Raw genomic sequence first — 26800 nt, forward strand, 5'->3', positions numbered from 1 at the left:
TATCTTGATTAAAAACAGAAGAGTGACACTGAAAATTTTTAAAAATCAATTTAGATTCACAGCTATTATAAAATAAATTCCAATAAGTTAACTATTTTAAGAATCCAATCAGAAAAATCTGGTCAGCAAAAAATTAATTTTTAACAAACCTCCAAAGGGGGTGATAATTTTGCACACTTCAAAAAAAAATCAAAAGTTTGCTTTATTAAAGTAAAAAATATATATAAAGACTGGGAGAAAAGCCATTTCAAAATAAACAAATATAAAATACAATTAATTCAAATTTTTACAGAAGAGTCAAATTGATAAACTAGACAAAGTGCAATAAAGATGCTATTTTGAGCAGGAAATACATTAACACATGGACAAGACCACTGTATATGAACTAGGCCAAGAAATGCCCATGAAAGCAACTTGGTGATAACCATCTTGCATCTGTTAAATCAGCAATCAATAAAACAAGCTTATAAGGCTGTGGGATTCATTCACAAAGAGGCAGTGGCACTGTCAAGTAATAGGCCTTTGGAAAGCAAAAGGAGAAGACATATCAAAAGTTTAAATCAAAGTTTCTACCTATGATTCCATAAATGCACTCCTGAAAATTTATCCCAAGATACTAATTCAACAGAAGAAACAAATTTATAAGCAGAAAAATGCTTTATATTGGCATATTTAAAGAAGTACGCAAATTAGAAACTAACAGTCAACTGCAAGTGTATGACTGAAACTGCACACAATGTTCGCTCATATTATATGGCAATTATAATTATAAAAATTATGAAGAAATGTAAATTTTCTCTAAAATGTTCACAATAGAATATAAAACTACACACTGTAATTATATTGATCTAAAGTATTTGTGCATAGGACAATGTAAAAAGAAAGGTAAATAGTAAAAATAAATTGTTAGGAAAATAGAATTATAGGTAACATTTTAAAAACATTTTTCAAAATGTACTGGTCTTACAACAAAAAACATTTATGCAACTAGAGGGGAAAACTGCCTATGACAGACAATTAAGAATTAACTACAGTTGTAAATTTTTAGCTAACTGCTTACCATATGCTTCTTCAATGAGAGCACAATATGAATTAATGCCTACTCCATTCTGCTTAGATTCTTGTTCTCCAAGACGTAAAATATTTTCAAGTCCATTTAAAGCCACTTGTACTATTTTGGAGTCCATAACAGTCAAAAGGTCACAAAGTGGTTTAATGCAGCCTAAAGCTACCAAATACCTTTGAGTAATTTAAAAAAGAAAAATGGGGGGAAAGAGTCATAAGATTTAAGTAAACACTGTTTATTATAATAACAAAAATATTCTTCATAATGAAATGGTATTTAAGCAATTAAGAAAAGTATTCCTGTGCAAACTCAAATATTACAATTAAATTTTTACCTACATACAATTTTTACCTTTTTTACAATTTTTACCTTTATTCTCCTAGTCTTTAGTTTAATATAATTAGCAATAAATGGTATTGCAAATTACAAAGTTTATATACAGGAAAAGTGGTACTTGCATCTCTTTTTGCAAGGCATATGAGCACTAAGAATCATGTTCAACCTGTTTTTTAAAAGGGCAAGTCTATATATACACATAGGAATCATTTGGTGAGAGAGAAATGGAGAGGAAAAAAATTTTTTCTCACAAAAAGAATCGTAGCTAATGCTCTGAAACATACTATGTTTCAGAAGTATAAAAGACCTCTAGGCATACAGGAAGCCATCTTGTAAATAATATTTATAAATAATATTCACAAAAATATTCCACTCACTTCCTACATTTTGATCTTTCCTTGTTGTTGTAAGCTGTTTTTCCATTTTCTATAATGAAGTAACTGATTTGTTTACTTGGCAAAAAGTTCATATTAAGCACAAAAGTTAAAGACGGGCTCTGAAGCCAGACTGCATGAGTTCAAGTCCCAATTCTATTCTTTAATAGCTGTGTGACCCTTAGCAGTTGCTCTGTACCTCAGTGGGGCTAATAACAGTACCAACCTAATAACAGTACCAACCTTAGAAGGTTGTGAAAATAGTAGGTATTTAGTAAAAGTGCCTGTCTCTTTAAAATAATGTGTATACCTTTACTGGAGCACTCACTTGCCATAATACTGTATTGTAATTGATCAGAAGTATTTGTTTAATGAATTTCTATCACACAGTTATGAAGTTAAAAGAGATAACATTACATAAAAGCACCTAATGTATTTTAGTTAAAAATGGCCTAGTATAATAACTGGCAATAGTAGGCAATCAACAAGTGTTAGTGGAATGTATGAATGCTGAGCCTAATCTGAGATCTGGAAGTTCTCTTCCCACATATGTAGAGTTAATGAAATGGTGAAATTGGTTAGAGAAATAATGATCTCCTTGAGCACTTAATCCATACTAAAAGGTTAAGGAATGGATATAATCATGAAAATAAATTGAAAAAAATATATAACTATTTGGAGATGAACAATCAGACCAAAGCAGATAAAAATAACATTAATATTTAAAAACAAGACAGAACAAAGGAAGGATCTTGCTTTATTACTACTTAATATTAAAGCAATTAGGTGTAATGAAATATAAAAAGCAGAGACATGTTATCACTGTATGTAGGTATGAATCTGAAAGAATAACATAATAGTATAATAAAGGCACTGAAAGACAATGATCTCACAATAGGTAGTTTGAAAATTCTGTGCTTTATAAAATAGTATTGAAATTGACTTCTTGTTTTTGTTTTGTTTTGTTTTGTTTTGCGGTGCTGGGAATTGAACCCAGGACCTTGTGCTTGCAAGGCAAGCACTCTACTGACTGAGCTATCTTGCCAGCCTGACTTCTTGTTTTATAAATTAAAAAATCCAAAGCAAATATTCATTAGAAAATATGCCATAAATAGCCACTTGGAAGAAATCTAAAACATCTTGAATTTCATGAAGGAATCCTCAAAGAAGATTCTGTAGGAAGGCAGGCTTATATTAGAAGAACAAAGTGGAGCTTTGCTATAGGAGATCAAAAGATTCAAAGTACATGATAAAAAGATTAAGGAATCAATATTGACAATAATTATGATTATAAATAATAATAGCTAACTTTAGTTGAGAAGTTGATAAATAGACACTGTGCTGAGTACTTTCAATGCATAAATCTCACTTAAGGTACAGTTACTGAATTCATTTTGAAACAATGAAGAAACTAGATTAAAACGGTTAAATAACTGTAAAGGTCACATAACATTTACTGAAGGAGCAAAACTTGAAATCAGGCTGACTTAAAAGCCCTGTGTACCAACTATTTATACTGTCAGTAAAATAAAGAATAAAAGACCTAAATTAAAAAAAAAATAACATGCATTTTAACTAGTGTAGAAAAACAGTTCTACAGTGATACACACTTGTAATCCAAGTAGCTTAGGAAGCTGAGACTGGAGGATGGCAAGTTCAAATCCAGTCTTAGCAGCTTAGCAAGGCCCTAAGCAATAAGCAACCTAGTGAGACCCTGTTCTCAAAATTAAAAATTTAAATTAGGGCTGTGGATGTGGCTCAGCGATTAAGCACCCATGAATTGAATTCTTGATACCCAAAATAAAAAACAAAACAGAAGTATGATACTACAATTGGCAAGGCTAACAATTAATGCAGAAGAGAACATCACTAAAATGTTTATATGAATTTCTATTTTACTCTAAGCTGATACTCAAATTTATTAGTCATTTCTATGCAATCAATTAAATTTTTGTGATTTTAATGTCTTTTCTAATGCCCATGACAAAGTATTTTGCAAATTATCACAGACTGTTTCTGTTCAGATTCTTAATCTCTAGCCCATATGGTGTTAAATTAAATAAACAACCATTGTGCCAGTAAGGTAGTGCACACAGCAGCTTGGAAGCTGAGGCAGAAGTATCTCAGCAATTTAGCAAGGTCCTCCCTCAGTAACTCAGCAAAACCCTGTCTCAAAATAAAAAATATAAAGGACTAGAAATGTGCCTCAGTGGTAGAATACCCTTGGATTCAATCCCTAGTACAAAAAAAAAAAAAAAAGAAAAAGAAAAGAAAACCCTCTGTGAATGAAAGATACAGCAAATGCTGCCATTTCATGTTTAACAAACTGACATAGTAATGATATTGGTTTCATCAACAAATAGAAATGTTTATTTCAAATTCTGACTTACACTTAAAAAGCAATTTTTAAATATCTGAATCATACCTTATTTGCTCTGGGGTGCCTCCTGATGTTGCATTAGTTATAGCCCAAGCTGCTTCTTTTCTGGTGCGAAACTCTGCTTTCTGAAGAATCTCAATCAAAACAGGAAAAATACTTGCATCTATAACAGCCTGGGAAGAGAAAAAATTACATAGCATAATTAGTACAAGCATTTTTTAAAATATTACCAAGTAGAGAAGTAAAGAAACTCAGTTGTCTAAGTTTTTGGAAATATTTTGTTTCTCATCTGTCAATAGACTTCCAGGTACCTTTCTTCTTCTAAAAGGAAATGAGCTTTTAAAGGAATAGAGAAGCTATCAGCAGAATATAAATTTTTTTTTTTTTTTTTTTTGGTGGTGCCAGGGATCAAACCCAGGGCCTCATGCTTACAAGGCAAGCACTCTACCGACTGAGCTATCTCCCCAGCCCCCCAAGAATATAAATTTTAACAATGATAAAGCATATAATGATGAAAATGGATAAGTAATCACTGACTTGAGCTTAAACAGAATCCTAATAAACCACTGAAAGCTACAAGAGGAAGACAGATGACTGCCTAGCTTATTTAAAACTTAAAAAAAAAAAAAAAAATCCCTGTTTTAGAGACTAACCATTGTGTGTCAGGCAAAACGTTACACATTTTTATGTATACTACTGCAAATTTCTCCCTAGATTATTAAAAATAAATGTTAGGATCATTTTAAAGGAGGAAAGTCCAAGTTCTTTAAATTGCTTTTCAGAAATCTTTTTTTTTTTCCTTTTAGTAACTCACTAAAATATATTATTGATAAAATGCTGACTTTGTCCAAACTGGCATCTTAGACCTTCCTGTTCTAATCCTAGATCTAGAAAGTATTTACCTGAATCTGAGCTCTGTTTCCAGCAGTGATGTTAGAAATAGTCCAGCAGGCTTCTTTTCTAATTGACTCCTTTGGACTACTCAACAAGTGTAAGAGGCAGGGTAATGCAGAACAATTCAAAATTACCTAAAACAAGTTAGAAGTAGAAACAAAAAGTTTCTTAATAAATAATCTACAAATAAATCTAATGGATTATTTTTAAGTATAAAAACCACTCCAAAAAACAAAATCAAAACAGAGAAATTTCTCTCATAGTAAAACACAAGCACTTGCTATCTTTTTCCTTCCTGCTGTTGCCCCACCTTGTCTAATGCCAGTGTAGTGAAGTGCCACATTCTCAATCTCCAAAAATACAAATCAGAAGCTCACCCTTCAAGTTTATAAATTAAAGCTAGATTACAAGTTAACGCAAGTTTACTTGTACCATTACCAACAAAAATGTTGTTTTTAGAATATAACCAAGTAGAGGAGTTTTCATTCAAATTCAATGTTTTTTTAAAGTCACAATTTGGGGAATACTTTCAGAGTTCAACTGAAATAACTGTTTAAAGATTTAGTGACTGAGAGATCAAGATCTAACCTCTAGTTTTCAAAAATAGTGAAGAAAATATTTATCAGTCTGAAACATTTAATTCTATAACCATTAAGAAATCTTGTATAGAATAAGTCTATTTAATTAAAATTTTTACTGTTCCATTTTTCTTTTGTAAATAAGTATATTCTCTTTATTTCTTTATTCCATGTGATAATAATTATGCTCCTATATCAAAATCATTCCCAATGGTTTACATTAAATTTATTTGGTGAAGAATATATGAAATTTTGCCTAAAAAATACAGTGTATGGTTAGATGGACATTTTCACTTAAAGAGCTACTTTAAATGAATTATCAACTATTTAATAACTTTTGTGGTATCTAAGTAGACTTGAAAAGAGTAAAACTGAGAAATATTTTGTACATTAGAAAAAACCTACCGTAAGCTGGTAAAAAAGAGAATCTAATGTGTTAGACAGTGGAAGTTTTTATCTTTAAGAAAAACTCCACCTAAATCTGGAGTCAACCTTGATCCCACACCTTATTTGATATTTTACAATTCTCAAAAAGACACACACGCACATATACACAGTTAATTATTAATTCTGGTCCTTACCACTCTTCCTGTGATCTCATAATTTTGGTCTGCTATCTACTATAAAAGGCCCTCGCGTTTACAACCCCACTTTTGTTTAAAATCAATCACCTGTCCACTAAAACTTTCATTCTAGTTAAGTTTAATGCTCTTAAACATATCTCAGAGGTCTATACCTAGGATCACATAGATCTCCTCTAATCTCATAAGTACCTCTTTTATTTTTAAGAACTAGCTTTAGTTCTAACACTTTAGAGAAACAGATTCTTAGCACACTGATCTCTTTTTCAAACTTTTATAGCATTTATTAACTGATCAGTTCACAGCACATATTTACTACCTTGGATAATTTGTTTTAATATATATTTTCTCCATAGTTAGATTATAAATCCCTCAAAAGCATAACCAATATCATGTACTTCTTTGCATTGATAGAGGTCTAAGATAATACTTTCCTATATAGGTATCTGAGTTGACAACATGTTATCAAGAATATGCAAACTGGGGCTTGGGATATAGCTCAGTTGGTAGAGTGCTTGCCTCATAAGCATAAGGCCCTGGGTTCAATCCCCAGCACCGCCCAAAAAAAAAAAAAAAAAAAAAGAATATGCAAACTGCCATGGATGCTTGTACAATTACATTAATGCTAAAGTGAAGAGGTGGGCATGGGAACTGGAAGAGTGGTTACAGAATTAGCAAGATTTCTCACTGTTTATGCTAATATATATATATTTAGAACCACAGAAATATATATTTTCAGAAATTATACTTTTAAATAAAAGTAAAAATAATGAGTTCTTTGTTTAAGGAGGCTAAGATGTCCACTTTAGCATGAAGGCTAAGACTCCAGATTAATATGTAGCTGCCTAGAGTCTTAATGTAATCATGTTTTTTCTTTCCTTCATTCATTCAACTAATATTCTTTTACAATTTCCCATACAATGGTTGTATACTAAGCTCTGGGAATACATGGTGAATAAAGACAATCCAGATCTTTGTTCCAGATTCTACATCCTAGTTCAAGATCTCCTCTGCCTGGAATCTGGGGTCTGTTATCAGCAGAACTCTAGGACCTCTATTAACAAGTATCTGAAGTGTGAGCACATTAAATATCATTGGTGTAGAGTCAAGAACTCAATATCCTTGATTTTTACAAGCAAACAAGACATATACAGTCTGGAGGCACTTCTGTTTTCTTTCACAATGTTTTATTGTGTATAATCTGAATATAATTTGAAACTCTATTCCAAATATGGCCCTTGCTTAGACTTATGCAGGGTTCTAATAATTTCCTATGTTGCTTTTTCATTAGTGTTGAAGAATTATCTAGTGTATCACTTATATATATATATATATATATGTAATGAAGTGATATGAAACACAATAAACTTACAATACCTTACATTAACAGTCTGTCATAAGTTTGAACTCACCTGTGTTTGAATATCATCACCTGTCACAATATTACCAACTGCTCTTAATGCAGGTGATACAACTTTATAATCATTGTGCCTAAAAATAAAAATAGAAACTTACATACTAAGAACTTAAAATTTACAGAAAGTAGCAAAAAAAAAAAAAAAGTACAAAAGCCTTCCATTTTCTTATACTCTACACACCACAAATCTCATTATACTTCATTGATTTTCCCAGTAATATATTATAATGACATCTAATGTGACCCAGTTGTCCTTTGTCTCCAGTCTCTTTCAATCCAGAATGTTCCTCAGCCTTCCCCTGATTTCATGATTTTAACATTTTTGAAGATGATAAGCCAGTTGTTTGTATCCAGTGTTTCCTTGTGATTAAGACTTGGGTTATATATTTTTGGCTAGACACCACAAATTGCTAGAGTCTTTTCATTACAACCTATTGGGTGGCATGGTATCTATTTTGTCCCATATAGTGGAATCAAACTCTGGTCACTAAGCAGTATCTGCCAGATTTCTCCACTTTACCATTGTTATTTCCCTTTATAATTAGTATTTCATAAGGAGACTGTGTAAAACCCCATTCTTTAACCTTTCGTCACTAGTTTTCTCCTGATGCTTACTGTCTAAAAGTAACAAGTAACTATTAGTATTTTTACCATTGATTTTCTACTACTACCATCCAACTATATGTCTTATCTATATACTGATCTACTTATGTTAGTGTGGACTCATGGGTTTTCTATTTTATTCAGTAAGTCATAATACATTACTTTAATTTATTTTGAAGTTCATACTGTCCCAGTTTGGACAGTGGGAGCCCCCTTCAAGTGGGTTTCTGTATCTTTCTGAAATTTCTCCTTTTTTTTTTTTTTTTTTTTTTTTTTTTGCGGTGCTGGGGATGTGAACCCAGGGCCTTGTGCTTGAGAGGCAAGCACTCTACCAACTGAGCCATATCCCCAGCCAATTTTTCCTTTCTTTGAGCACTAACTACTTTCTATGTTCACCTTGGTTTTTTTTTTTTTTTTTTCTCCCCTCGGTGCCAGTTCTGAAACTAATCATTTGTCTAAGAATTTTGGTTCCTTTGAATGGAGAATGTTACTGAAAAACCAAGATCTCATCATTCACTATGTTCTGTTGTAAATATAGGTGTCATTCCTCCTCTGACCTTTAAGAGAATGGACACACCCAATAAACACACAAATCATGTCTTTTTATGTTGAAAGCCATGAACTTACATTGAGAGCTCCAGTTCTAACCTACCATCATAAGGATTATTCAAGCTTTCCCATTTGATTTTTATATCTCCATTCTCTGATAACAAGAAACCAGCTTCTTTGATACTAATTTTCCTATATATATCTGAGCAGACTCAGATAGGCTGCTAATTCATGATGTGTTGGCTCTAAGCCCTGCTTTAGCCTGCTTGCCTTTTCAGTATGGTGAATGCTATTCTCAAACATGAGCCTTAATCTCCCCACAGGACTTGCCTGTTCACTCTCCACTTGCTGCTGTCCTCATGCTGGGGCCTCAACCCCTTACCAGACCTCTATTCTTTGTGCCACCTGACCTGTTTGAGCTTATCTACTAGTTTTCTGACTAGAAAGGAAGGAAGGAAGATGACATTTTTTTTTCAAGATGGTAGGAGGATAAAAAAGCTATTTCTTTAAAAAATGTTTTAACTTCTTTGTATAGAAAAGCCACTCTTTTTAAAGAAAGCAGTTATAATAGCCCAGCAAAGAGAAACATTATTTTAATAGAAGGATTTTCACTATATGGCTTTTTATAATAATTACTATAATGAATAATAAACTAGATTACTGTTTCTTCAAAGAGCAGGAACTATATTTTTATTTCATTAATAATTTCTCATGTTAATAGTCATTCTATAAGTACTTGTTGAATTAAGTCATGCTCATTCATAAAAAAAAATCTGATAAAGCAAAAGAAATTCATTTATGAAATAATTAGTCCATAATTCAGGATATAAGATACAAGTTAAGGATCATTTTTTAGGACTACTAGTACTTTGTAAAGTATAGGGTTGGTAATTTTTTAACTCTTCCTGAAAATAATGACTCTTGATATGTTTACAAGGCCATTATTTCAACTGCTAGTCTTAATACATAATCATACAATTCTAAAGCATAAATTATAGTTACATCAAAAGTTCCACCAATCTTCGACAGACTCCAGAATCTATGACTGCTTGAATTTTATCATTGGGTCCATCAGAGAGATAAGAAAGGGCCCAGCACACATCTGCTAACACATCCGGGTCACTGCTAAACAACAATCGTGACAGGACATTTAAGCAAGGCGAAACCTGGAAGGGAAGAAAGAATCAATATTTTAATTTTTCTTTATCTAAAAACCAAGTTTCCTTTAGGAAACCACAGAAATTTATTTTAAAATAGAAAGTTAATTCTAAAATAATACCAGAGAAATTAAAACATCCTATTGTTTTAAAATTATGATCAGATATATGAACATGAAACTGATTATGGTTGCTATTAATCTTATATTGAATAAGACATGGTAAAGTTTTTTTTTTTTAAATAATAAATATGCATTTGGTATCTACCATCTGTGTAAAACGAGGTCTAAACACTTCAGTGTTTGCTATAATGAGCAAGGAATATGATCTAACTTTCATGAACCTTGCCTTATTCATTACATGTGCTTAACTGGGAATAAATCTAATAATAATTTGAAATGCAAAGGAGTAGAAAATATAAGTGTGTGCAATATACATGTATAGGTATATACACATAGGCATATACAAATATATGAATGAAGGATCTTCAAACGAAAGTCAATAATAAGTTCTATTTCTTTTTCATGTACTAAAACCCTAAATTTTCAACTAAAGAAAACAAAACTAAACACATAAACAACTAATCAGTTGTAGAGAGTGGCAAGGTACTTCATCTCTCTGAGATTCAGTTTACAAATCTGTGGGAAAGGGGGTTTGAAAGATACATTCTATGACCTTTCCTCTTTGTCAGACAGATCTAGGTTCAAACTAGCTGAGTGGCTGTGGAAAAATTACCTTACATTTCTAAACCTCAAATTCTTTGTTTGTAAAACAAATAAGTTGTACTATTAAGTTTGTGAATGCATGTAGCATCTAAGAACAATATCTACTATTCAGTAACTGCTCAAATATCAGCTCTTTTTATCCCCATGATAGGTACTGATTCTATATTCCTTAAGGCATATTTTTTAAATTGGCAATCTAATGTATCTCTTAAGTCTCTTTACTAAGAGCTACAGCAGTCTCCTAACCCTTACAGACAGGAGATACATTCCAAGACCCCCAGTGGAAGCCTAAAATCATGTAAGAGTACCAAATCTAATATATTCTATGCTTTTTCCCATAAAGACACAAATTTAATGTCTTTTTCCACTTAAGTAAGCATTCATCAAGCACTGTGCGCCTTTACGTTTTGTTTTGTAGCATGAGGCACAACAGCAAAATTAGAACAAAATTCTTTTTCCTTCTTCATATTCTATGGACAGAAGCTTTGTTCTTGTTGCAGATCTTAGCAATGTCAAGACATTTTTTTCTTTCCTTATTAAGCTATACACTTTCATCTCTTCACTAAAAGAAGCGATTTATAGCTTCTATTTGGTATATATGAAGTACTGGAATTTAAACTGAATTCTGAAGTAAAATAAGGGTTCCCTGAACATAAGCACTACAGTACCTCAAGCATAGAGCACGGATATACTAGACAAAGAAATAATTCACATCCAAAGCAAGATGATGCAAGATTTCAGAATGGTTCTCAAAAGACATGCAATGTAAAATCCATGAAATTTCTTATTTCTGGAAATTTCCATTTAACATTTTTGGACAAGTAAATGAAAACTCAGAAAGAAAACTGCAAATAAAGACTGAGGAATACTATATATGTTAAATGCCAGATATGTCACAAATAAAAAATGATGAGTGTTTTTTAGGTTTCAAATTTTATTTTTCCCTTTATTTTAAAGATTTTCAGTACATCAAACTATAATCTTCTGAAAGTAGTTATCATCTCTGCTGGACCTTTGACCTAAGGATAATCCTAGGGCCCAGATATAGAAATTGGCTTATAAAATAGATGTACCCATCTGTGAATTAGTAAATAGAATCAGCACAACTGTAAATTAGTAAATAGAATCAGCACATCCTTCTCCAGCAATCATGCTTCTATCCCAATCACTTCTTCCTTGAATGGATGAACGTAAAAATCAGTTTTTTAAAAACAAATATGAAGTTCTGAGTTTAAAAAACTTGTAGCTTATGTATCTTTATACCAAGTTAAAACACAATAAAATACTAGATTTCTACAAAAAAAAAAAATCTAAATATCTAGTGTTACGAGAGCAAAGTATAAACATTTCTGTCCTGTCACCTTCTCAGAGACATGGAAAAAACTTCAAAAATATGAATTTCATATTTGAGGAGACGAGCAGACATTTATAATCCTCCCCACAATATTGAAAGATGAAAATAACATAAAATAGTAACTGACTTAGGGCTGGGGTTATGGCTCAGTGGAAAAGTGCTTGTCCAGCATGTGTGAGGCACTGGGTTCGATCCTCAGCACCACATAAATAAATAAAATAAAGTTCCATCAACAACTAAAAAATATGGGGCTGGGGAGATAGCTCAGTCGGTAGAGTGCTTGCTTTGCAAGCACAAGGCCCTGGGTTCGATCCCCAGCACCACACACACACACAAAAAAAAACTAAAAAATATTAAAAAAAAATAGTAATTGACTTATAAACGGAGGGAGGAATGCTGAAGAGGGAGCTACAATAAGAATGAAGGCAATTTATCACACCACCATCAGTCTGAAATGCTTCAGAAATCACAGGCACCAGTATCACATAAGGCAGGACAGATGGTGCTAAAGTAGAGAGAGATTAAAAATGTGCAAAAAAGAGGAAAGAATCTTGAGTCCCTGTTACACAGGTGACTGGTATTCTCAATGTTACCAAAGACTGGAGGTTTGTTTTAAGAAACTGAACAATAAAATGTGAACCAAAGAAACTGAATATTGGAGTGGTGGCAGAAATTAAGCAATGAACTGGAAACTAGGGAGATTAAGTAAAAAAATCCTACATACTAACTGATAAAAAAAAGCCTACATACTAACTGATAAAAATATCTAGTATCCTTTCAATGTCCATTTTCCAAATCTCCAAAGGTCAGGTGTACTACTTTCACTGCACCCTCAACCAATTTACTCACCTTCCAGAAAAAGATTCCAAATTCTGAATGGAAAACTAGAACGGTCTAAGAAAAAAAGACTAAAATTTTTAGTTACCAAAAGATAGTATGGATTTGCCATCCAGTTACCCTAAAATGAAGCCTGTGACATGACAAGCCATAACTATATAACCATCTTCCAATAAACTTTCTAAAGCCTCCTTCCTAAATCTGTCCAAAGTCAAGCAGCATCAGGTGAATAAGGATACCTCCAGTAGGAAAGAGACTATTACAAACAATAAACCATAAAAACAAGAAATTACAAAGAAACAGACATCTGAAAAAAAGAAAATTGCAAAAATAACGATAACTCCTTAGATAAGACAATTTGCTAGTTTAAAATAGAAGAATTACTAAACATGAACAACTAGACAGCAAGAAAAATAATTCTTGAAAATAAAAATATGAAGAAATAATATTTCCAAAAAAGAGGAATGATAAATGGAAAACTTCCATTTTCCACCATTAAGTTTGACAGCTTCCCAATACTGGTGGTGCTACTGTGCTTAAAAAAAAAAAAAAATTGTATAATGAAATGCGTTAATATTTGGGAAAGCTGAATAATTCAATGGATTATATTTTCCAAAAGACCAAGGCATAATGTTACAGTATCATGCTTGAGAAAAAAAATATCCCTTTAAGATGCAAAGTTAAGGCTGACAAATTTTAATGTAAGAGAATATAAAAAGTTTAGTGGAAGGATTCCAGACTCAATGCAAATAACTTTTGAGAAACTACTACTTAAGTTTTGGTACAGTAACAAGGAATATCCAGAATTACCTAAAAAGACTTTATATGCCTCAACTAAAACAACACAGTACAGAATTGAACACAAAGACAGAAATGAGAACTGTTGTCTGTCTCCAAGACTTAAAGATTTGTAAAATTTAAAACAATACTATTCTTACAAAATTTTTCTTGTTTTGAAAAATACGTTTCATTAAAAGTGTTACAGAACATGTAATGAATTTGCTGTGTTTAAACGAATTAATGTTTAATTTTTCTTAGTTTTTAATCTAGTAAATACCATTAGATATAAATCACATGAACAGAAAAACTTGGATTCTCATAATTTTAAAGAGTGGCAGGGGTTCTAAGACCAAAATTTTAAGAACTATTATTTATTGTTTTAGGTAGAAGGAACAGCTAGAGCAAAGTTAAGAGTGTGCTGGGTGACCCTGAGGAACATCAAGTAGGTCTGTGTGGCTAGAGAATGAAGTGAGATTGGAAAACACCAGAAGCTGAGCCAGAAAAATCACGAAGTTAGGGGGTGAAAATCCTTGCAGGATATTTAACAAACTTCTCTTCTACTTTGAATAAAATACAGGGAGCAACTGCAGGATTCTTAACAAAGTTATGGGACAAGGGGTGGTATCAGGGATTAAACTCAGGGGCACTCGACCACTGAGCCATAACCCCAGCTGTATTTTGTATTTTATTCAGAGACAGGGTCTCACTGAGTTGCTTAGTGCCTTGCTTTTGTGGAGGATGGCTTTGAACTCTCGATCCTCCTGCCTCAGTCTCTTGAAGCCACTGGGATTACAGGCATGCATCACCATGCCCAGCTGAAGTGGCATTTTAACAGGATCATTTTGGTTTATTTTTTGGGAATAGAAAATGATGGGTGGAGTAAGACAAAATTTGTTGAGATGCTACTGTAATAACCCAAGTGACAAACAGTAGTACAGAATAGGTAATATTAAGGGAGGTAGTATATTTCCTTCTTTAACAAATTATTTTGAAAAACTTCAAACTTATAGAAAATTGGCTAAAAAAAAGTACATCAACACCAACATGCTATTCACCTAGGTCTAGCCATTGCCAACTTTTGTCCTTTCTCCATGTTTGTACATAAACAAAAGTGTTTTTTCTTTTCTTGCTTTTTTACTGGATCATGTGAGAACCAATTGCAAACATTATCATGATACTTCACCTCCAAATGCTTTAGCATATATCTCCTAAGAAAATGGGCATCCAACATTCTTCTACTACACTATAATTATTACACCCAGGTAATTTAACATTGTCACAATATTATCATCTATGGTATGAATCAAATTCAAATTTTTTAAACTATAAATTTACAGTGATCCATGAACTAATCTAGGAATAAACACTTCACTTTTTTGCTATGTTTCTTTAAAAGAATATATTTTTTTAAATCTACTAAAGTAGCTACATAGAACAAAATTACACTTTTTAGGTATATAATTCAGTATGTCTTTTGTGAATTAATATTAACGTATATATCTGTATAACCAATATTCAATCATAATCAGAATATTTCTATCATTCTGAAAAGTTCTCTTTTGTCCATTTGTAAGCTAATTTCCTTTTCTTGGGTATCACCAGTCTCATTTTCCCCACCAGTTTTAGGGCTTCAACCCAGTGTACTCCACCATTGAGCTACATTCTCAGCACCTACCTACCTACCTACATATATATTTTTTTTTTATTGTAAACAAATGGGGCACAACTTGTTTCTCTGTTTGTACATGAAGTAGAGGCATACCATTTGTGTAATCATACATTTACATAGGGTAATGGTGTTTGATTCATTCTATTATTTTTTTCCTTCCCCTCCACCCCTCCTACCCCTCTTTTCCCTCTATACAGTCCCTGCTTCCTCCATTCTTGCCACCTTCCCACCCATTATGTATCATCATCTGCTTATCAGCAAGATCATTCGTCCTTTGGTTTTTTGAGATTGGCTTATTTCACTTAGCATGATATTCTCCAATTTCATCCATATGCCTGCAAATGCCATAATTTTATTATTCTTTATGGCTGAGTAATATTCCATTGTATATCCTACTTACCTATTTATTTATTTATTTATTTATAATTTTGAGATAAGGTCTCACTAAGTTGTCCAGGCAATTCTGGTTACCTATCTGACTTTTGTTATATAGATTTGCTATTTCCAAAATATGAAATGTAATCATGCACAATGCAGCATTTGTGCATGGTTCCTTTCATTCAGCTTAATGTTTTTGAGCCTAATCTATGTTTTTGCATGTATCAGTAATTTGTTGCTTCTTATTGTTGAGTTGTATTCCATCACAAGAATGCATCATACTCTCCATACACCAACTGATACACATTTACACCATTTCCAGTTTTTGGTGATCATGAATAAAATTGCACTAAGATTCGTTTACAGGACGTCTTTTTAAAGACATACTATTACATATCTCTTAGGTAAGTACCAGAGAGTGAGAATACTAGTTAATTAATACTGAAGTATCTGTGCTATTTTACATTCCAAATTCTAGGACCAACAGTAGATGAATTACTTTAATCTTTTTGGGAAGCTTCAGGTCCTGTAAACAAAAAACGTTACAACAACAAAAAAAAAAACCCCGCAATATTTCTAAAGTCAACTCCAAGATACCAAATATCTGGTTATAATGGTTGCCTCTGGGCAGATGAATTTAACAGATGAAGAGAAGGGAAATTTCCTTTTTACAGTAAATCTTTTGAATTTTGTGAATGTGAAAATACTGTCTAGTCAGTAACAAAAACAAATACTAACAAAAATTAGAGCCCCTTCAACTAAAAAAAATCTACCATAAAGAAACTTAAAAGTTTATGGAGACAGATTTCTTAATTTGTGTATTTCATTCATACCTTACTAAAGTTTGGAGGAGGGTTTTTGCCTCTACATAAGTTTGAGAGAGCCCATACAGCATTTCTGGTTGTTGTAAGTCTGTTTGAATTTGTTAATAACCTGCCAAGAAAAAGAAAAAAGAAATTGTTGCTTTAGATTCACATTTTCACTTTAGCTATTTTCTATCATGATACACAAACTCTCTTCAATATATTATTTAAGATATTCAAACTCATAAAATAGAAAAAGGGAATCTTTAAAATTCCCTTTATTCCCTTATTCTACTTTCAAAAACAAAAATAAACAGCTCTATATTTTAAATTTTAACTCTAAGATCTGAACAAATTCTTAAATCAAAAATCACTTTGAAAACAGTAGGTGTTGTGGGAAACTTAATTACTTCTATATATTTTGAAAAGTACTAGATTACTTTTAACCATGAAATACTACATTATATAAATTCAGGGAGCAAGGAATACAACATAAAATTAAATGAAGATCATTTACTGACAAGGGGATTCTTTGTTTTGTTTTCAATAGATTGCTTGTCTAAGTATTTATTATCTGATTTTCAATGAACCCTAGTTACTGCAAAGAAACTGTCTAAAATAAGAATTTTTCCTCTCAGCTTCCTAAGAAGTTAGTAACAGGGGTTTCCCCCTACCCCACAACAGAATGTTATTTTCAGTTATTTATATGAACTAGTTATTTATACTTAAATAGGAGATCCTACAAAATACTAGTCATTCAAACTTTAGGTAGGTGTAGACCCCAAGACAATGACAGATCCTTACAACTTAGAATAAAAGCACACACACCAAAATTTGGCATGTTTTTTCATGAGTCTGAGGACCTCCACAACCTGCTACAGAAATATAGAGACTCTAGATTGAAAAAATATCCCTGTTTTAGAGTAATTATCAGTAAAAACAGTATAGATGGGAACTCTGGGGGTGGATCTAGTTCTTCCTGAGAAATACTGAAAAAGTTGTAAACATGGTCAAAATAAAACTGAACTCTGAAAGATGGGCAAAAGGGTATAGTAACTAAAAGAACTTTTATCCAGAAAAGGGCTGAAATATGTTTCCCAAAAGGAAAGTTTTCTGACATTTTCATTTACCCTCTTCAGTTTGGCAGCAGAATTTAACATGGCAGTCTGTTCCCATTGTGAGTTCCTGGTTCTAGAGGGAACAGAACAGACTTGTTTCCAAGGACTTCTGTTTCTGTTTGGACTATGTGAGGATTCCCTGAAAAAAATGGATGTAAGGGACTTGCCTTTGTTTTGCAAACCTGGAAACTCTCAGTGTGGAAAAGTATTTATATAAAGAATGTTCCTTGAAAACAGTACAAGGCAAATTAATATGGTGCTGAAACCTACAGCAAAGGATCTAGTGAAGGCAAACAAAAGACACAAAGAGAACCTGGGTGGAAAAGTTGGGGAATAAGGGATTTAAGGAATAAGGAATTTGAAAAGTTCCTGCATACCAGATATCTAGAAGCTACACACATGCCCAGGTCACACTGCATATTCAGAAAAAGCCTCAGAAACTGTAAGTTTTCAACTTTGACCTTTAGTCTGGCACAAGTAACAAGTGAAGGCTAAGTCATAGTTGTAGTCAGGCTGGTTAAGCACAGAAAAAGACATGGAGAATTTTTTTTTTTTTTTTTTTTAAATTTAAACTCCTACCTTTCTTTTTCTGGGTTCCAGACTTTCATGGAATCCTGCTGTCAAACTCTAGCTAACCAATAAATTAAAGGAACAGACTTCATCAACAATAATGACCAATAATACAGGCTTAACAAAATTAAATCTAAAAAAAAAAAAAAAAAAATCCCTAAACAAATAACAACTATGACAACAGAGAACATATATTCTCCTAAAGTGAATGTGGAACATTCTCCAAGGCACACTCCCTGTCCCACCCCTTGGAAGTTTCCCATTGTCACCAAGAACCACCAAATCTGACTTTTACATTTGGTCTCAGAATTTAGGTTCCTACCCTGTCCCCCACCCTCACCTCCCCCCACCCGCCTTTTTTTTTTTTAAACAGTTTTCAAAAGTTCTTAAAGGCAAGAGTGAATTTCTGTGGATTTACTGGTCCCAGCTTTTAGGTTCTTTAAGACACTGACAGGACTGCATAGAGGCTTTTTCAGCATTACTGTATTGTCTCCGTGCCAGAAGTGGCAAGATCACCATTAGAAATGGAAATTACATTTGAAAGCCATTAGACTTCTAGGTAATGCATCTGAAAAACTGATCACACTTTAGAGGCATATGTGGTATCATTTTTTTTTCCTTTTTCTAAATGTTTGAATTTTATACCAATGTTTAAATTTAATTGGGTGTTAACTTGAGGTTGTAAAAAGGTTGTTTTGGGGGAGGTTTGTCCTGGTTTTGCTGTAAAAAGTGTTTCAAACTCTGCTGAAATGTTGCTTAAAAGCATGGTGCTGGAAACAGTTCAACAATCTGTGGCTACTCATTCTTGCCTACTTTTACTCTCCCTCTGAAGCAGGTTAGCATTGAAGGTGGTATGGAGAAGCCTGCATATGTGTTCAATTCTTTGTTTCTTCTTCCCTTTCCCTCTGCCTCCCCTACCCTCGTTTGTTCGCTGTACATCTTGTGTTCAGTATGTGTAACTTGAAGCTAATTTGTACTACTGGATACCTGACTGGAGCCACAGATACAGAATCTGTATTGTTCTTACTGAAACACAGCATGGAATTAACATTATACTTATATAAAACAAACCTAAATTAAAACAAAAAAGAAAAAAACAAAGTATCTTCTCTGATCACAATGGAGTAAAGAACCAAAAATACAACCATAAACTGGGAAATTCACAAATATGCAGAAATCATGTAACAGACTCTGAGATAACTAGTAGGCCTCAAAGAAATAAACAAGACATCCACACACAAAAACTAGGAAATACTGTGAGATAAATGAAAATGTAAATATACCAAAACTTAAGAGATGAAAGCAATGCCCACAGGGAAATTTGTAGCTATAAACATCCACATTAAAGATGACCTCAAATCAAGAACCCAATCTTTCACTTTAAGAAACTAGAAAACTTAAGAGTAAATAAAATCCAAAGCTATAAAGGGAAGGAAATAATAAAGAGCAGAGATAAACAAAATAGAAAATAGAAAAAAACTAGAGAAATAAACCAAAAGATGGCTCTCTGGACCAATAAAGGAGAAGAGATTCAAATTAATACAGTTAGAAATCAAAGTGAGGATATTACTACTGACCTTTCAGAAATAAAAAGAATATGTGATTATTTGAGAGTATTATGAACAAAGGCAACAAACTTGGTCATAAAAAGAAATGAGGGGCTGGGGCTGGATTTGTAGCTCAGTGGTAGAGAGCTTGCCTAGCATGTGTGAGGCACTGGGTTTGATTCTCAGCACCACATATAAATAAATGAATAAAATAAAGGTCTATCAACATCTAAAATATATATATAATGTACATATATTTATATATACACACATATGTATATATACATATTTTTTTAAATAAGAAAACTGTTAGAAACAGCCAAACTGACTCAAGAAAAAAATAGAAAAATCTGAATAGGCCTAAAATTACTCAAGATATTAAATTATTAATCAAAAACCTCCCAATAAAGTTCAGCATTAGAATGGTTTCACTAGTGAACTCTACCAAACGTTAAAGAATTAAATCCTTCTCATGCTTCCAAAACACATAACAGTTCCTAATTAATTTTAGGAGGACACCATTACCTTAATACCAAAGCCAATATTCTTTATGAATATATATCCAAAATTCCTCAATAAATTTCTAGGAAAATGAACCCACTAGCATATTAAAAAGATAAAATACTATTATCCAGTAGATTTTATTTGAGGAATGCAAGGATGGTTCAATTAATATAATAAACCATATTAATAAAATGAAGTAAAACAACTGATTATTTCAAGTGAAGCAAAAAAAAAAGCACATTTAAAAGAACTCAACACTGTTTATCATTAAAAAAAAAATCAACATTAGGAATAGAAGGAAACTATAATAGAAGGAAACACAATAAAGGACATGTATGAAAAACCCAGAGCTATTATACTCAATGGTAAAAAGAGTGAAAAGTTTTTATTCCAACATAAGAAACAAGACAGTGATAGTGGTTTTCGCAACTTCTTTGCAACATGGTATTAAAAGTTCTACCTAAAGAAATTACAAAAGAAAAAGAAATTTTTAAAAAATTCAAATTGAAAAACAATAAGTGAAACTATTTTATTTTCAGATGATAAACTCTTAAAGAAATCCAAAATAACACAAAAAAATTATTACTGTCAATAAACAAATTCAACCAAGTTGCTAGGCACAAGACAGACACCAAAAATTTGTTGTATTTCTATACATTACCAATGAACAAGTGAAAAAAATTTAAGAAAACAATTTTATTTACGATAGCATCAAAATGAATAAACTTCAGGTGTTCTTTGACTTATGATAGTGTAAAATCTTGATAAATTCATCATTAGTTGAACCTTATATCCTCCTCCCACCTCCCACTGAGGTTTATGTGCTAAAGGTTTGGCTTCTAGTCGATGGTGCTATTGGGAGGTACTGGGACCTTTAGGAGATGGGGTCTAATGGATGAAGTTAGGTCACTGGAGGCATGCCCTTGAAGAGGATCTTGCTCTTTCGCTTCCTAACAGCTTTGTTCCAAACACATGCTCCCTGCCATGATGTTCTATCTTACCATATGCCCAAAGCAATAGGACCAAGCAACTATGAACTAAAACTTCGGAAACCGTGAGCCCAATAAATATTTCCTCTTTGTAAGTTGATTTAAGAGAACATAAGAGAGAGAGAAATGATAAAATTTGTAATTTTTGCCTACTGTCATGCTACTGTGGCTATCAGAAAACATTACAAAACATTGCTGAAGAACTTGTGTATTGCAAAATATAGTAGAGAATATAGTTTTCATAAAGTAGAATTAATTTAATTGTAATAAATTTAAACAAAGTACTTACTCTAAAAGAGGTGGAAGTATTTCACAGTTCAAAACAAAATCTCTGCATTCTGCATTATCACCCGCAATATTACCAAGTGCCCAAACAGCCTTAGAAAAACAAGAAAAAAAATACTCTTAAGAAAATACCTTGATTAAAAGGCTCCTTTTAGAATGATACTTTAGAACAGAATAAACAAAATCACAATTTTCTATAGTGTGTGAAAATTAAAAGCAAGTCAGTAAGAAAGGAACATTTTAGAAATTAAATTTTAAAATTGTAATCAAATTATAAGAGAATTTTAAAAGTTCTTGTATGGAGAGACAAAAGATAACTATTTAGGAAATTTTCCAATTACTATACTGGAGGCTTGTCCCTAAGCCAAGAAACTCTCTAACTACTGATCTGTAAACTAGGAAAAGAGACAATGCATAGAAAAATAAATTAATGTGAGAATTAAATAAATCACTGAAAATAAACATAAGATTAGTCAGATTTTATTATCATTTAAAAATAAATGGTGGCAAAAGATCAAATTATTCACTTATTAAATTTTAGTCACATGAAAAACTATGCAAATAAAAATATCATTTTATTATATTCTCACTTTGAATTTTTCCTGTAAATATAAAAGTATATGCAATCAGGAAAATTTAACATTCTAAACATGAATTAATACTTTTGACTTTTAGTTTAGATATATTTTTTTAAATTTTTCAAAGAAAAACTTGTAAATAATAAACATAAACAGGGCTGGGGTTGTAGTTCAGTAGTACAAGTATAAAGTGCTTGCCTAGTACCTGTGAGACACAGGTTTGATCCTCAGCACCACATAAAAATAAATAAATGAATGAATAAATAAATGAATAAATAAATTAATTAAATAAAGGTACTGTGTCCATCTACAAATTTAAAAAATCTGTTTAAAAGAACATAAACATAAATAAAAAGCTCTAAAGCAAAGGTATTTCTCACCCTGGGAAGCATAATATTCTCTTAATAGGATATTATTTTTGGAGACAACTTTGAAATATGTAAAAAGACCCTTAGCAATTTTAGATCTGTTGATAGGGTAGTCATTTTCAAGAGGCATATGAAAAATGACATAAAGTGATGTTCATCAGAATAGTTTTAATACTAATAAACTGGAAGTAACTCAAATGTACAATCAAGAAATTGATAGCAAATTATAGAAAATACCTGAGTGCATACTAAGTTACCATTAAAATTTTCCTGGAAGAATAATTAACACTATAGGAAAAAGTTCCCAATATTAGTGTTAAGTAGATTAAAAAGAAAAAAGGTGATGAATGGAATGGTAGATCTACAGATCAATGTGCACAAAAATGATACAATCAAAAATACCAAAATAGTTTATTTTCTTTGGATGGTACAATTATATTTGATCAAATTTTCCCTCTTACAAGAAAATCTTAAAAATGTATTCATGAAGTATATTAAAATGGTTCTATTCAAAGTTATGCGATAATTTAAAAAGAAACAATAGAATCACTATAATAATCCACATGCATGCAGAGAATAATTAGTAGACTGACCCAGCTTTAAAACCTACCAGCCATTCATGATTTTGTGTAAGCTACTAACTTTTCTGGGTCTCAGTACATTCTTTTGTAAATAGAAAGACTGATTCCTATGCTAGCTGAGATCACTCTTTCAAAGAATCCAGGATTATGACCGAGACAATTCATTCTTCTACCCCTCTAATCTGATACTGAAAAGAAATTAGTGTTTAATAAATGCATTGTACAGGCAAATTAGCCACAAAAAATTACTAGTCATAATTACAAATGGCATTTTCAAGATAAAATTAAGAGCTAGCATATATAAGAGTACAAATTAGAAACTTACCTGTTCCTGAACATCTTCATGTTCTGAATTAAGAAGTTTGATAAAAATTGGAACAGCCCCAGTTTCAATCACTACCTTGGTGTGCAGAAAAGTTCCAGATGCTATATTAGTTAGTGCCCATGCTGCTTCAAACTAAAGGGGGAAGGTGAAATAAATAAATGCATGAAAGAAATGTCAGAAAAGAGAAAAAAGAAAGAAGAGAAGCAGTAAAAATGTAACAGGACAAGTATGAGAGAAAGACTGACTTATGATTAGTAAGATTCATTGTGAAGTCAGATTTCGTAAATGAAAACTCTTAAGAAAAACAAAAGTATTCTCCAATCTGTAAAAACAAGAACTGAGAGGGAATAAAATGGTAATTTACAAAACCAACAATATATAAACACATTTTAATTCATAAAATTGCTGATGTTTGAGACAGTAAGGTAGTCTAAAGAAAGTTCAAAAATAAAACACTACTTTACAAAGGAAAAAAATCATAAAAGGTACTTGTTTCCCTAGGTAGCAAGTAACCTCAACCTCGTTATAAGAAACAATAAAATGGAATTTCAGGGATTTAGAGATATTTGTTTGACATCAAAATTTCATTATTAGCAGAGCCAGTGCTAGAATTTCTGATGTTCTTTTTAAGCAGCAAAGCATCAAAGAAGTTATTTGTATCAATTCAATTAGAATTTGGATACATTTATATATGATACGATTTAATGGCAGAAACTGAGAAACCTGAACCCATGGCTCCCAAACAATAAAGCTGTAAATATAGAAAGCAACATATAAATTCACAGGCAAACTAAGCAATGACTATAGCTTAAAATATACTTTGAACAGACAACTTTCCTATTACCGTAGATATCATCATAATTAACAGAAATTGTACATAGAACCATTACCAAAATACTGAAAAGTACAATTATTGTTATGTATAATATTAGGAAAAAATTTATACTAAAAAACAATGTAGACCATAGTCCTAACAAATTGTAAATAACGAAATAAATAAAAGACAATTAAGGGGGATAGGGTGGTGCTTCAGTGGTAAAGTGCTTGTCTAGCATCTAGCATGTGTAAGGCACTGGGTTCGATTCTCAGCACCACATGAAAAACAAATAAAGGTTCATCCACAACCCCCCCCAAAAAAAGAGACAATTAAGGGGCTGGGGTTGTAGTTCAGCGGTACAGCCCTTGTCTGGCACGTGTAAGGCACTGGGTTGGATCCTTAGCAACACATAAAAATAAATAAATAAAATAATTCTGTCCATCTACTAAAAAAAATATATATATATATATATATATACACACATATATATATATATACACACATACATATATGTATGTATATATTTGTTGTTTTTTAAAAGACAAAGGATTACTCCACAAAATTCTCCTTGGTATCTGTAGAGAAAATGTCAGTGAAGACTAGGATATTCACAAACCTACTGAAGAACTGTGAAAAACTTGAATGCATACATGTGATTAAAGAAAGAAAGAACTTTCTAAAAATAAAAAAAGAAAGAACAGTTCAATTTCACTTTTACTATGTGGCAATAATGCTAACTTTTCTGATTTGACAAAGAAGTAAAAAAAGATCTGGACATTCATTTGAAATTCCCCTATTTTTAAAAAGTCTAATTCACATGTTTTAAAATGTGTGCAGGGAAACAAATATGTCTGCAGGCCATTCTGGCCTGTAGATCCCAACAGGCTTTAGACAGAATAATGGCCTGAACCTAGTTTATTATGCATTCATATGCATAATATGGAGTTACCTCGAGGTCACACTACTGTATTTCATTAGGTCTTAATTATAGTAACTAATAAATGTTCAAGTTGCCAAAGTTCTTGAATACACCATGCTATTCTCTCAACCTAAAACTATTTTCCTATTCTTAGTCCACCAAACTCTCCTTCACCTTCACGACTATTTGAGAAGTTTTCCTTGATTTCCCCCAAACAGAATAAACTACCAAGTTCTCTGTGTTCCTACAGCATACAGTTTTGTTACAGCACTAAGGATATTATGTTATCACAGATCTGCTTTTGTCTTCCTTTTGCTACAGAGAACTTCCATAGATAGGAACAATGTTTTAAGTTTGGAACTATAATGTCATATAATATTTGGCTCAAGCTAGCCATCATTTTTTTTTTTTTTTTGTACCAAGGATCAAACCCAGGGTTGTTAACCACTGAGTCACATTCCCCAGGGTCTCCCTAAGATGCTTAGGGCCTTGCTAAGTTGTTGAAGCTGGCTTTGAACCTCTCAATCTCCTATGCTGTTGTGATTGTAGGCATGTACCACCACGCCCAGCACAATCAATACTTTTATTTATTCATATCACTCATTTCATTTCACACCCTTAGAATTGAAGAGTTACATAATAAACTAGATATCAGGACACCCAGATGTTAAGTCTGGAATCTGGGCTTTTATATAAAGCCAAGAGACTAGCTCTCCTGATTTCTGATTCAAAATAAATGACAGTAAAAATGCAACCAGAAAATAAAGTAGCCTTTTCCTCAGAGATCCTATTGTACACATTTTCAACAGTTTTTCACATTCACATGTGCTACATATTCCTCTGTTTCTATGAGGCCTTTCCCAAAATTATTCAGGTAAGTGAATTATTCAGGTAACTATTCTAAATTGCAAATTCAACAACTGTTAAATAACATTCCTTCATTAGCATTATTAGGTATAGGCTTACTGGAATTCCTCAGAATTCCACCCTGTACTCTTACTTAAGAATTTACTTAGCAAAAAAGTCATGGAGGATAAACTTTTTGGTGCTTTTAAACATTAAAATATTTGCAAATTTTGGTAATTTGCCACTAGTAGCAACTTATGTGGAAGACATTTTAAATCAGACATATCAAGGATGAAGAGTAATGCTCCTGGGGAGAAAAACTTTAGTCACATTTTTACTAGATTATACTAGTTTATTCTTGTTTCAAAAAAGGAACTAATTGATTAGCTAAAATGTTTTAAAAGGAAACATTACAACTGTGGTTAACTAAGAAACAAAATAAATTTAACCATTAGTTCAACATTTTAGTATGAGGTTTCCTAAAACAACAAAAAAATTATTAATGGATAACAACCACAGAATTTTTATTAACATTAATAATAATTTTATATACTTTCAAATATTAATAAAATAACAATTGCTAGAAGAAACAAGCATTGTCATCATGCCCAGGGCAAGACAGGTGATAGTATGTTGTTTTTCTTTAACTGTCAAGTACTTTCTGAATGCTTACAATATAGTCAGTACTGAAGAATTTTAATATGGAAACTAATGTCACTTCTACAAACAGATTAAGATAGAAAACTTTAGACTTACTTGTAAGGTACAATTTTCATTTCTTTCAAGGAATTTCACAAATCTCTGTACAACTCCTGGTTTCTGTATAACTTGATCTATTGGTGGATTAGGTTCTAAATATTGAAAAAGAAATC

The 26800-nt window shown here is 32.0% G+C and overlaps 1 protein-coding gene across 5 annotated transcripts in view; it reads right to left on the reverse strand.

Moving 5' to 3' along the window:
- The window catches only part of KPNA5 (karyopherin subunit alpha 5), a 43097-nt gene that overhangs the window by 4574 nt on the left and 11723 nt on the right, over positions 1-26800 (reverse strand). For all 5 annotated transcript variants that reach the window (XR_013765190.1, XM_079147968.1, XM_079147969.1 and 2 more), the window contains 9 exons: positions 26685-26779; positions 23347-23478; positions 21499-21587; positions 16512-16611; positions 9781-9944; positions 7622-7700; positions 5059-5184; positions 4202-4329; positions 1061-1239 (listed from right to left, as the gene is read on the reverse strand). Coding sequence is in view for 4 of the 5 variants with exons in the window: in XM_079147968.1 (XP_079004094.1) it covers positions 1061-1239; positions 4202-4329; positions 5059-5184; positions 7622-7700; positions 9781-9944; positions 16512-16611; positions 21499-21587; positions 23347-23478; positions 26685-26779 (1092 nt within the window). In the remaining variant the exon portion in view is untranslated. The remainder of the gene's footprint in view (positions 1-1060; positions 1240-4201; positions 4330-5058; positions 5185-7621; positions 7701-9780; positions 9945-16511; positions 16612-21498; positions 21588-23346; positions 23479-26684; positions 26780-26800) is intronic.

Source organism: Sciurus vulgaris (assembly GCF_902686455.1).
Source record: "Sciurus vulgaris genome assembly, chromosome: 7".
Taxonomy (NCBI): domain Eukaryota; kingdom Metazoa; phylum Chordata; class Mammalia; order Rodentia; family Sciuridae; genus Sciurus; species Sciurus vulgaris.